The sequence below is a fragment of the Sipha flava genome, unplaced genomic scaffold (genome assembly GCF_003268045.1).
Source record: "Sipha flava isolate LNK unplaced genomic scaffold, YSA_version1 68_pilon_pilon, whole genome shotgun sequence".
NCBI lineage: Eukaryota > Metazoa > Arthropoda > Insecta > Hemiptera > Aphididae > Sipha > Sipha flava.
The window spans coordinates 539522-552079 of record NW_020273608.1 but is presented as its reverse complement, the minus strand read 5'-3'; the positions used below and the strand labels follow the sequence as shown (position 1 = coordinate 552079).

The 12558-nt window shown below is 26.5% G+C and overlaps 1 protein-coding gene across 1 annotated transcript; it reads right to left on the bottom strand.

Moving 5' to 3' along the window:
• Nucleotides 1-6474: 6474 nt before the first annotated feature.
• LOC112691964 (LYR motif-containing protein 4) lies at nucleotides 6475-9117 on the bottom strand. Its single transcript, XM_025566448.1, has 3 exons — nucleotides 8875-9117; nucleotides 8663-8783; nucleotides 6475-6826 (listed from the first exon to the last, which is right to left on the bottom strand). The coding sequence occupies exons 1-3, from the start codon at nucleotides 8955-8957 to the stop codon at nucleotides 6755-6757; spliced, it is 276 nt and encodes a 91-aa protein (XP_025422233.1). The 5' UTR covers nucleotides 8958-9117; the 3' UTR covers nucleotides 6475-6754.
• Nucleotides 9118-12558: the final 3441 nt, after the last annotated feature.

The window sequence follows — 12558 nt, the reverse complement described above, 5'->3', positions numbered from 1 at the left end:
GAAACACCTCCATGTATGCACCTGCCGTACAACAGCCCCGGAGACCGAAGACTTTTAACGAGTAAAAAAAAAAAAATAAAATAAAATACCGTCCTCGTAGCAATAATAGGTTTCTCTTCAGTTAAGTCTCATTTAATGAGATGTACGGATAAATATACGTACAACTGCAAATCACTACAACAATAATTCATCTAGTGCACGATAACGAAGAGTACATGCATAATTTACTGCGCTGTGCGATTCGTTTGGTATTGTATTTCAATCATATTATAATACACGTATTATACGTATTATGAACGACGGAAAAATAATAATAGTAATAACGTGTTGCCGGTACCGGTTCGCGATGAACACGAACGATACGAATGTTTCGAAAACGATTAGACCGCGATTTTTTTATTTTTCATGATATCAAGTGTTCGTACGGTATTATACCGATGTGAAAATTAATTTCTTTGACGATGCACCGCTCTACACAACATTTTTGACATATTTATGTTGTTTGACGTGTATACGTGAAATTATAAATATATCAGATAATATAATATAATAATATATATATATATATGTAAGGGCCGGGCATGAATATTTTATTTTTAAGCGCTTCGGTCGGAACGCACACAACGTTATGTACATGTGTGAATTTCGTTTTGTATACGATTTACATTTAAATTAAAATAAACACGATTATGTACATTTTTCGGTCGACATGATGCAATTACGCGTACAATAATATAGGTACAGTACAACGTACTAGGTATAGGTAAGTAGATTTACACACGCATAAACATAGTCAAAACAAAACGCTTTACCGGAGTAATTGTCTAATAAAAGCAAAATTATAAATATAATGTATTATAATAATCAAACCGGAAGGTGACTTTTCGCTGTCATATTTTAACATATTACTCTCGTATTATTTCCATTATTGTACGTATAATCTTATAACTTCCTGAAAATATAGCAAATATTTTTAATACTCTTATTGAGTTAATATTTATCAATGAAAAATAGAATTTTCTTTCTAAGTACAAAAAGATTTAAAGACTTGTTTTTAATGATAATAACTAGAGTTCGGAAGTTATAGGAGCTAAAAAAGGCAAAATATGCACGAAAAAATGATAAAATATGCATGAAAAAATGTGATATATGCAAAAAAAATATTTATTTATTAAAAGTTAATTAATACATTTTAAAAACCTATAATTTAATAAAAAATTGTATTATTGAAAACTAAAATATGGCGCATAATCGATCGGCATTTGAGATTTTATTGAAAAAATAATTGAACAAATATATTTTCATTATTTGTGAAATACAAGATAAATATATGTTGTATAATATATTATACCTATTATACCTGTTAAATTATTGCATTGAACCATCAATGTTTTTGTTAAATTTATAGTAGACATTAAAAAATAACAATAAATAACCAGGAAAAATAATATTGAGTTTTATTTGGTGCATGTTTTCCGCGTTATTAGCGTTGTGTTATGTAACATTATTTAAAATAAATCGGTTAAGAATGAAAAAAATTAATTTTTTTAGGAAACATTAAATATGCATACAAATATACGAAAATCAATGAAAATCGTCGAAATATGCACTTTTTCTCTGAAATCAACACATTATGCAAAATATGCATTTTCAATTTTTAATTTTTAAACTCAATATTGTATTGCTTGGATTTCTAGTTTGATGTGCTATAAATCGTTTGAACAATATGCAACTCCTTTAACTTCCGAGTCCTAATAATAACATATATGCGTTACACCGTTACATTAGAACTGTTCACATTACATTTTGTTTAAAACCGTACTACTGTTTGTATTTTTTTTTCTTGTCTTCTGTATGCTATAATAGTTGAAAGTTATGATACCAGTATTTCGCAAAGATAACTACAAATTTATCTAGGTAAAGATAAAAGATAAGACAATATTTATCTGGATAAAAAAAAGATTAATTTATTTTTATTTTATTAATTAATTTACACATTGTTTTTATAAATTTACACTTGAAAATTTTAAATTAAATTAACTTCGATCTAATAGATACTTCCAATATAAATAATGAATAAAAAATATTTACATTTATGAATGGGAAATAAGTAATAAATAATAAGTACTTAGTTTAAAAAAAAAATACATTCTTTGTAGGTAAATTATAATTTTATAAAACAATTCATTACATATAATACTTATTAATTAATATTTGTGGTTAAAATATTAAAAAGTTAATTCAACCATTATCTGTATTATTTAATTATATTTCTGAGGAATCAAATACTGTAAGAGTCACTAGAAAGCATTGATTGAATAGTCTTTATTAAATATGTAAACAGTTCTTAAAAATAATACTTATAGGCACAATTTAAACAGTATAACATATATTGCAGTAAAACAACTTTTAAAAAATAGTAATTATTTATAAAGTTAATAAAGATTTCTTTAATTTTTAATTTTTATTAGTTTTTAACTTTCAAGTTAAATTTTTCGAATATATTGAATAAATATACTCGTATTTATATATATATAGATGAATTACGATAGATAACTCAAGAAATTATCAAAGATAATTAATCATTTATCTAAATAATGCTAAACACTGAATACCAATAAGAAAAACGATAAAATCAAACTCAATAATAGATAATATAATAAACATGAGCAATGTCATATGCAGTTCTTCCATAGGGTATACTTCGTATACACCGTATAATCTTAATATTGTTTTGAAAACTCACGGGTATAATACGTCAGTGCATTTTTTAAGAGATTTTCACTGATCGACAAACCATTTTTTTCTCAAAATAGTCGATTTATAATGGTACGATTGTAGTATTTCATGTTCGCTCCACATAATTATTAAAAATAAATTTTAATGCTATTAGAAAAATGAAATATTTATAACATGACAACATGTTGTATTATTTACAGATATGTATCTATTGTACATTACCTGGATATTACTTTTTACCATACATAAATTTAAGACAATAAATAAAATCTTCTTTTGACAATTTATTGTTTTTTACCTAGTCCTTCCAAACACCACGATCTATACGACAAAATATTTTTACTGGATGACATTTGTATCACCTAGTTAACTAGTTTAAAAAATGCACTACGTATATTCTCAAGTCTACAGCACTTCGTGTATTGAATGTAATTAGTTTTACAGTTTTTTATTTCAGCCTTATTTTGTAATAGACTTTCAGTTTCCCGTCAAACGGTTAGCATCCACGACGTTATCAATTTATTTTTTATTTATATTTTTTTTTTTTTTTTTGTAAATATTTACAACCTTTTCTTACCACCACCGTTTTTATATCATAAAAACGTCCGTATTCAGACGTTCGTCGGCGTAGTGCAGGCAATCTAAACAAAATTTATGAGAACATAAGACTGGTTATACGTCCCGGACCACCTAGTCTGGATTAAGAGGGGTCAAAAAAAAGGCCGGTAAATAAAGGGCTATCTGGCTGTAATACGCGACTAACCGTAACAATTATAAATATTACGGCATAACCGCAGTGTATACGTAATTTAGTGTATAATTATTGCCGTCGTGCGCGCACAAATTCGGTTTCGTTAAAGATTCCGTTAGCGAGATAAACCGAAAACCTAAACTCGTATCGTACCAGCTGCTGCGGCGGAACGCGCGAACCATGTACACGGCTATTATACATCCGTGAGGATGAAAACATTTAACTACGGCGGTGTCGGGTCACAACGCCGATATCGAATGGATTCAACTGATAATCTTTAGACACTTATTATAATAGTCCCAATTAAAACGACGAATACATAGTAAACGCGTACAGGCAGATAGCGGCCCAAGATTGTAAGTCGGTTCCGTGCTCCAACACGTTTTTGTGTAGCCGGGCTAAACGTCTTTTTTCTTATCTTAAATCTTGTTAAATTACGCATCTAATCCGTTTCACAACTTATGGACAGATCGATGTAGTCAAAAACACAAATCACGTCGCGATTGATCTCATTGCGCAGTACGTATAGAAAAACTATAAACCGTTTTCTACAATAATGGTTCGTAATTTTGTAAATAATTATCCGAAAGAACGACTCATACTCTTGCGTGTAACCATACATTTTACGCGAACAACACGACGTGTTTTCTAAAAAGATGTTCACAGAATATTTTTAAAAATAAGACTAATAAATAAATTTTAGTTTTATTGTGTAAAAAACAAGTGGACGGAATAAAAATTTATAAACTGATTTCTAACAAAACCTAGAACAGAGGTACAAATCAAAGTGTGTTCAAAATTAAAATTAGATAATCAATTGTAAAGCTCACTAAATAATATTTCTCACGCATCAATACAATCTCCAGTTACATAGTTGTCAAATAAATTGCCTAGTCATTGCCCCTTAACATCTGTTTTGTTTAATTTTGGTAATCTTTGCACATTTCATCGGTATTATAATTATAATTTTGATTCGGTCTTATTTCTTGATTAAGTACACAAATTACATGAGGTACACCATTGAGGTATACGTAGACACGCCAAGTCACTAAAAAAATGCTCAAAACAGGAAAAGCGCATGATTATAATTAGTGATACGTCGAATTTAATTTTTTTATGTTGAACCGAACTTTGTTAAAGTATTACAAACCCGAACAAACGAACTATTAAAAATTTTTATTGAACTAACATTCGAATTCATAATTTTTGTTCCTTTTATAATTAGATTGAAATTATGAAAATTTTACTCACAATGTACAACATTTAATGCATCTAAAAATATATAATAAATTATAATAATTATTTATTAACATCAAATACTGTTATTTCTAATAAAATTTTTAAAAGTATAGAGGTCATTTAAAAAACTTCATAAACACATTTATATTTTTCCTTTTCACTTTTCCAAAAGTAGACTTGTGGTTTTGATCATATTATCATAAATAATATGAAAAATATTTTGTGGTAATATTACCTAAAGATATTTATAAAAATAATCATATGTTTCAACACGGAATTATTTTATTTTATCATACTTAATCGTAATAATATAAAAAAAAATAGTTAATACTATCTTGATAATGAATATAAACTATAAAATATAGAAAATTAATTTTAAATTGTTTGATTAAGAATATTTTCAAGTTCAAATTTTGAACATACCTGAATGTTAAATAGTTCGGTTCGACCAGGACCGGCACTACAAATTACGGGGTCCCGTGCAAAATAGTTGAAATAAAATAATACACAACAATTAATATTTGATACATACTCTTTATTTTTTAGTTATATATATATATATAAAATAAATGTATACAATAAAATAATATATTATTTATTATTGATTATATATATTAGAACGATTTTTTTCTTGACTTTTCGCTAGGATCTGTAGTTTAAAATATTATATTTTTATTAATAATGTAATATTTTCTAAATTATAATATTTATTCAGTAAAGATTTGTTTTCCGCGGGTCCCTGTGCAGCTGCACCGGTTGCACTACCATTGCGCCGGCCCTGGGTTCGACATTCGAACAGTTTGATCTATCAATAATTATAATACCTACTTGGTATCTAAGTATAAATAATAAACCTACTATTTCTAAATAATTTTATATTTATAATTGTTACAAACTTTTTACCGAAATTATGACTTGCATATTCAACACATTATATTGTACTTTTATACTGTTATTATTTATATTATATTAAATATAATTATTTATTATGAGAAGACGTGAATTTATTTTTGTTGCTCATCTTAAGGGAACATAATTTATCTGATTACTGAATTTGCCAAGTGCTTAGCAATACTTTATATGAATTATCATTTTAATAAGACCGAATACCTCCTGTATACTAAATGAAGGGCTAGTAGTGAGATCTAATGGTTTGCATTGTTTTACAAATTATCAAACTTTTACACTATTTATGATTTTTTTAGCAATATTCAAACACTTTTTCAACATTTAAACGTTTTAATATACATTTAAGGAAATATCAATTAGATCAACAAACCTAAACGTTTCAAAGTTTTTTTTGTTAAAAATCATTAAACATAATTATAGTAACTTATCATTTATAAAATAGTTTAGAATTAAATATTTACAAGACATGAAATCTGAAGGATAATTACAGAAACAAAAATATTTAAACAAGGTACTGTTTAAAAATTATAAACTAGGTACGGTCAAAGTATTACATCGTATTTTGTGAAGTTGTTTAGTAATTGCTTACTATATTAATATATTAATATTACTTATAGTAAAATTACTTTGTGAAGTAATTTTTGCTCTTTATTATTGTTTATAATTATATAGTTAGCAAGAAATAAAAATATAAGAACTAATTATTATTTATAAATTACATTTCCAGGAGGTAAATTAAAAAAATTATTCTTTTCTAATTTTGTTGAATACATATAAAGATTTGAACAACGAAAAAAAGTTTCAAGTATAATAATAAAATACCACTAAACAAGATAAATTGAATTTATCTACTTTTCTTTATTAACATAAACATTATATAAAAATAAAATATACTACACATCATTTCATGAAACCAACCACTTTCTCTTTTACACATTTTCAATATAAATTTGACAATTAAATCTTACACGATGAGAGACGATATCAATAAACAACACAATATTATATACTAATTTTAAATATTAGGAACAATAATCGGATGTCAAACTTGCATTCAACGCAGTCAATTAAAATTCACTCAACAATTTTTCTCCAAATGTAGTATAATACTACAAATTAATGTTTGTTGTTGTCACCCTGCATTTCAATAACCAACTTCTCAAATTTATATAATTCACCCACAATTGCCTGGAAAAAAAAGAGAAAACAATTTAAATTAATACATTCCAATGTAAGCTATCAGTATATGACTAACTTAAAAATAATAGAATATTATATGTTAGACTAGTCAATTTATAACCATTTTAACTTTTTCTTATTTATCAATATTTTACTTCTATTTTATTATGGACAATTAATTTATGCTATAACCAATAGTTTAAATAAATCAATTTCTTAGAAAGCATTCAAATTTGCCACTTAAATCTTAACTTTACTCGGCAAACATAAATTCAATTGTGATTTAAATTATAAAGAAAAGAGAATATAATATTTTTCTATTATAAGCACTAGGTATATAAAATTTATTGACATAGATAATATATTTTTTTAATTATAAGATTCTAATCTAAATTATTTAATGGCATTATGTTTTTCTAAAGAAAAAACATTAAATTACTATTAAATGTGCATTAATAACTATTTTAATTGAAAACATAAATAATGAAAGATAAATTATTGTAATACAATTTGAAGTAGAAACATAATAAACTGGAAATTTATGAATTGCTTGATTATATTTTGATAGACATATATTTCTTATACATCTATTTATTTATTTTATTTTTCAAATGACATTATCGGGTTATAAAAATAGGGTAAAATTACAATAGAGATGGTAAAAATATTAATAAACTTAAAATAAATTTATTATTTCCTAATATCAAAACAAAGTTAACTCATGGATTGAAATTTGATAACAACTGACAATAAAAATTATATTTTTTTATTATTCAATATTAATATATAAAATATAGTTAATAATAATAATATTAACACCAAGATTGTATATGAATACTTCATGTAGTTTTGATTTATCGTTAATATAACTAAGCTTGTTTGGTTTAAAAAAATATTAAATATTATTAAAGAGAACAAAATAAAAATAAAATACCAATGGATAATACTTAATTATAAAATAATTATGTAACATCGTTAACTATACTTAATGAGTTTTCGAAATTTTTGATCAAAAATATAAATTAAATATTGTTATTTACTATTTAGGTACAATGTAATTTTTATTTTTGGAATATGAGTTTATAATTGCTTATTGTTGTTTACAGTTCAAAAACCAAATTCACTGATTAAAATTTAATTGTGTTAGATAATTGATACTTAGTATAAAGTCCTTATATGATATCAAATGAAAATTATTTAAAGGGAATTTAACTAAAATGTGAAGGAAGAACATATATTTCTTTAAGAGTGTACATTTTAAATTAAAAATATCTTAGGAAAAAAAGATACTAAAAAGTGTTAAAAGTTCAATAAAGACAGCACAAATATATTCTGGAAACGAAACCCGAATATTAGAACCATAAAAAAAAAAAAAACTAAAACTAAATAAGATCAAATTTGTCACACAAGGCTTACTCATGATTATTTTATGGTAAAAGTTGACCCACCAATATGCCAATCATGTGGGACCATGTTCACAATGAAGCACATCTATAAGTAATGCAGAAAGTATAAAAAAACTAAGAGGGAAACTCAACATAAGCCATCTTATCGGAACAAGTCTAGGCCCATATCCATACAAAGAAGGTTACACAAGAGAATTTTTCAATTTAATCAAAATACTAAACCAAATATAGCCAACAATTGTAAAGTACACAATAAAATAATTAATTTAAACTGTATTATTTTATTTATTTATTTTTACAAATGTAATACTAATGGCCTAGTGGTTGAAGTAGAAATTACTAAAATTTCAAGAGCCATAAAATAAATTAAAAATAAGTGTTATAATAGAATAAATGTAGATATTGTGTTTATTTTCATAAACATTTTTCAAAATATTACTTGTCGTTTGATGATGTTCAAAAGCCTATGTGCTTCGTTCATGTTTCGTTGGATTTCCAAGGGGTCGCTCATTGATTTATGCTCCCTGAATGAGTCCCTCACACGTCGCAACGCGTACATCCTGCAGATTAGATCAAGAAAAACACAATGTCAGTCGTAAAAACGAGAATGGTAATAAAGAAAAATAACAACGTTGATGCCGAACGTGTTACCTATAGTTATAGAATGAGAACTTGCTGCTTTCCCGCAACATGTTTTTGTACATTTTTAATACATCAGCACGTGTCGCTGCCATCACGACGTAGAGAAAACGGTTCTGTTGCACTCAAAATACACAGTTGTCTGCCAGCGCTCACGTACCAGTCAGAAATGAATACGGACAGTTTTCAGTTCAACGCTAGATATTACATCAATTGTATTACAACGAGCGGTCCGGCACGAACGGGAGCCGATAACGTTTTCCAAGGAATGATAAAATTATATCGTCGGTGAATTGATAAGAGTGTTATCGCAGTAGTACACAACCATAACCATAAATAATAATATATAAATAGGTATAATAAAATCTGTGTCTATATTAAATGTTTATATTTTATAATCCAAGTTGTGATATTCTTTTTATTCAAAAAATATAGTTACAGTTAAATATAGTAAGTAATTATTTGTTCTAATATATTGTTTGTTTATTTGTCATACAATAACAATTATGTTTTATAATTTAAAATATATATTGTTAAATCAAGTAAACCAAAGGTAAACATGTAAAAACTGTATATACCAGATAGTGTAGGTAGTAATCATAGACTTATACAAGTTTTATAAAAAAAAAATGGTAGTAATGTAGTATACGATATTAATACTCGCGAGCAAAGCGAGCGCGTTATATTTTTAAATTCTAACGAAGTATTCAGGGTGTTAATAATGATATGGTATATGTGGTAATTGTGGTAATATTTTTATCACGAAATGGTAATACGACATTTTGAATTCGGCAACACTGGCCGGCTCTCAAAATCTAAAAATTTGCAACGGGTGCAAATCAATATTTATTTATTTTTTCGACGTACAGATCGTTTTAACGGAGTTAGAACAACGACAACATGCATCGTGCTGAGTGCGAGAAAACGTTTTTTTGGATCAGAAGACGAATGCGAGACGGTTTTGTTTTATTCGATCCGTGAGGATGTAGTTTGTTCGAAATGTCTCCGGATCCGTTTTAAAATGGATTGAACGGTTTGTATTATTCGTATAACATCGCGTCCAGTGCCGTATCACTCGAAAGTTCGCCAGATCACTCCAACCAAGAGCGCTGGTCAACGCACAGGGACGTGAAATCAATTGACCGTTTACATATTTTGGTCTTCGTTCGCTAAACGGATTTCATACGGTAGTAATCGGAATTATTGTAATAAATGTTAAAATAATACTGTACAACGGTTTCGGAGCGACGGAACGTCGTAGCTAATACCGCGATATAATTTACGGTTGTTTATGACTGTGTTGAAAATTGCCAAGTCTAATAAGAATATAAATAATTGTGTACCAATACGGCTTGTTTGTGTTAATTATTATTCACTCCATTTTGCCGATTTATCTGATAACACTTATTGTTTCGTCGACATACCCGCACGTAGGAAAACAGACAAATTTCTGTTGCATTTCTAGATTTTCGTCTTTTTCAATATTGATTGCGATGTCCTTAAACGATGATGAATTGAAAAATGATGACGTTTTTAAAGTATTAAGCAGCCTCTATTTTTCATTAAAATTCGTAATACACATTTTTTATTGTACAATGATATGATACAAAGCCTCTCTTTACCCCCTTTCATATGATTATAATTTTTAATACAATGTCAATAATAATTTTTAATAATAGTTCTTTTTTATTAATTAAATTGTGCATCATAATTAGGTAACTACCTATCTGTTATTATTTTTTAAACTGAAAATATACTTTTGTCTGGTATAAATATGAAAACTATTTACAAATTTTTACTTTAATGTGAGATATATAACTTAAAATTTAATAGATATATTTAAGCCCTCATCGGCTGTTTTGCTTAAACTGGCTTTCTGAAAAACATCTTCATAGTAATCTTATTTATTAGTACTTAGTAGGTACATACTTCTTGAATCCGTTGTGCACACTTCCAGTTTCGGACTAAACACTTTGTGTCGGGGCTCAATAAAAAATAGGGGCTGGAAGAAAGAATGGCTTGTCATATCAATATTCTTAAATTTAACCTGTCCTTATTACGCACGCCTTGTATTTTATGTATATTAAATTGTTTTCAGATGTCTGTGGAGTAATTAACGACTTTTATTATCGTTGCACTATCTTACAGGATAGTTGAAAAATGATCAATTACTGATATTGGACATTACCCAAGTGAGTGTTTCAAATATTTCTTTAGTTATATCTTACACTTATGTATACATTTTGCATTGGCTGGTTTTTCTTATTAAAGTTCATTTATTTTTATTTATATTTAATATTTGCAGTGAAGAAGCCAGAAACATTAACATTTGTAAAGAGACATATAGCTGAAGCTAAAAATCATATAAAGATTGCTGATGATTAAAAATGAGGTATTATATTGGTAAAATGAGTAATTAAGAACTTAATAAAATATTTATACTTCACAACTGGGAAAAACTAATGGTATAGTAATTATGGGTTTATTCTAAAAGACAAGAGTAAGGACAACCAAATAAATAGTTATGGTACACATTGGTAAATTTAATAAAACAAGGAGTTACTCTTTCAACTTATACAAGTGCTTTCATAGTCTGCAAAACAGATTAAAATAGTGTAACATTCATTTACGACTCAGTCACTGAAGTTATATTTTTAATTTTTTTATTTATTGTATGTAATCATCATAAATTAACAATATATATATATTAACTTATATACTATTTTATAATTATCAATCCCTTTTAAGCTAAGCTTGTGTTAGAGATTGAGAGTATACCTTTTATAAAAAAAAGATTTAATAAAGATTTATTAAATTGTGTACATTAAAAAATATTCATATATAATAGATACAAAAAAAATATATAAGTAATAAAAACAAAGCAAGTTGTTAATTATACACTATTCAATTTTTTGAATTTTTACCTAATATATAATAATAATGAAGTAATACAAAATAAAAAATAAAAATACTAATTTAGACTAGTTCTAAAAATAACCAGTTATATATAATATTTTTAACATTTCCTTGATGTAAGTGATAAGATCCTTCATGTAAATGAATATTTTTTTTGCCTCTTAAGGCATTCAATTAAAATAGGTAGGCCCCAAATAGTCAAATGATTGATCAAAGGATTTTTTTGAGCATTTAACAGGAATGTTATAAACTCTATTTTCTCTTTTGTTTTCATGAAAAGGATTACTGTATTTTTTTATTAGATGTTTAACATTAAACATAATTGCAATTTTTTTATAAACTGATTCTACTGGCCCAAATCTAAGTAATCTTGTGTACACGCAAGATGTATTTTTAATTATTTATTACCTAATATAAAACCAAGTAAAATATAATATATATATTTTTTGTAGCAATAGGCCAAATAAACATAAACGGAGAATAAGTATTCATACGTATTGGATTAATTGAATGTATCATTAAGTATAATCTGGTTATGGAAACATTTTCTGTTAAATATAAATACAGTCAACTCGCGGTATAACGAAGTTCGATATAACGAAAACCTCGATATAACATATAAAACTGTTACACCCTTGAAAGTATCGTGATATAATGAAAAATTAAATGTATTTTGGCTCCTCGATATAATGAAAATTTTTTGGCCAAAGTTTACGCAATGTAACGAATTTTTACAATTTTGGAGATTGATACTACACGTTTTACAAGTTTGTTTCAGCT

What these genes read in the sequence shown, in the direction of transcription:
- LOC112691964 (XM_025566448.1), bottom strand. Translation starts at nt 8,957, where the DNA reads ATGGCAGCGACACGTGCTGATGTATTAAAAATGTACAAAAACATGTTG. An exon ending in TTCTCATTCTATAACTATAG is followed by an intron (nt 8,784 to 8,874) that starts GTAACACGTTCG and finishes TCTAATCTGCAG; the next exon opens with GATGTACGCGTTGCGACGTG. An exon ending in TGAACATCATCAAACGACAA is followed by an intron (nt 6,827 to 8,662) that starts GTAATATTTTGA and finishes TTTTTTTTCCAG; the next exon opens with GCAATTGTGGGTGAATTATA.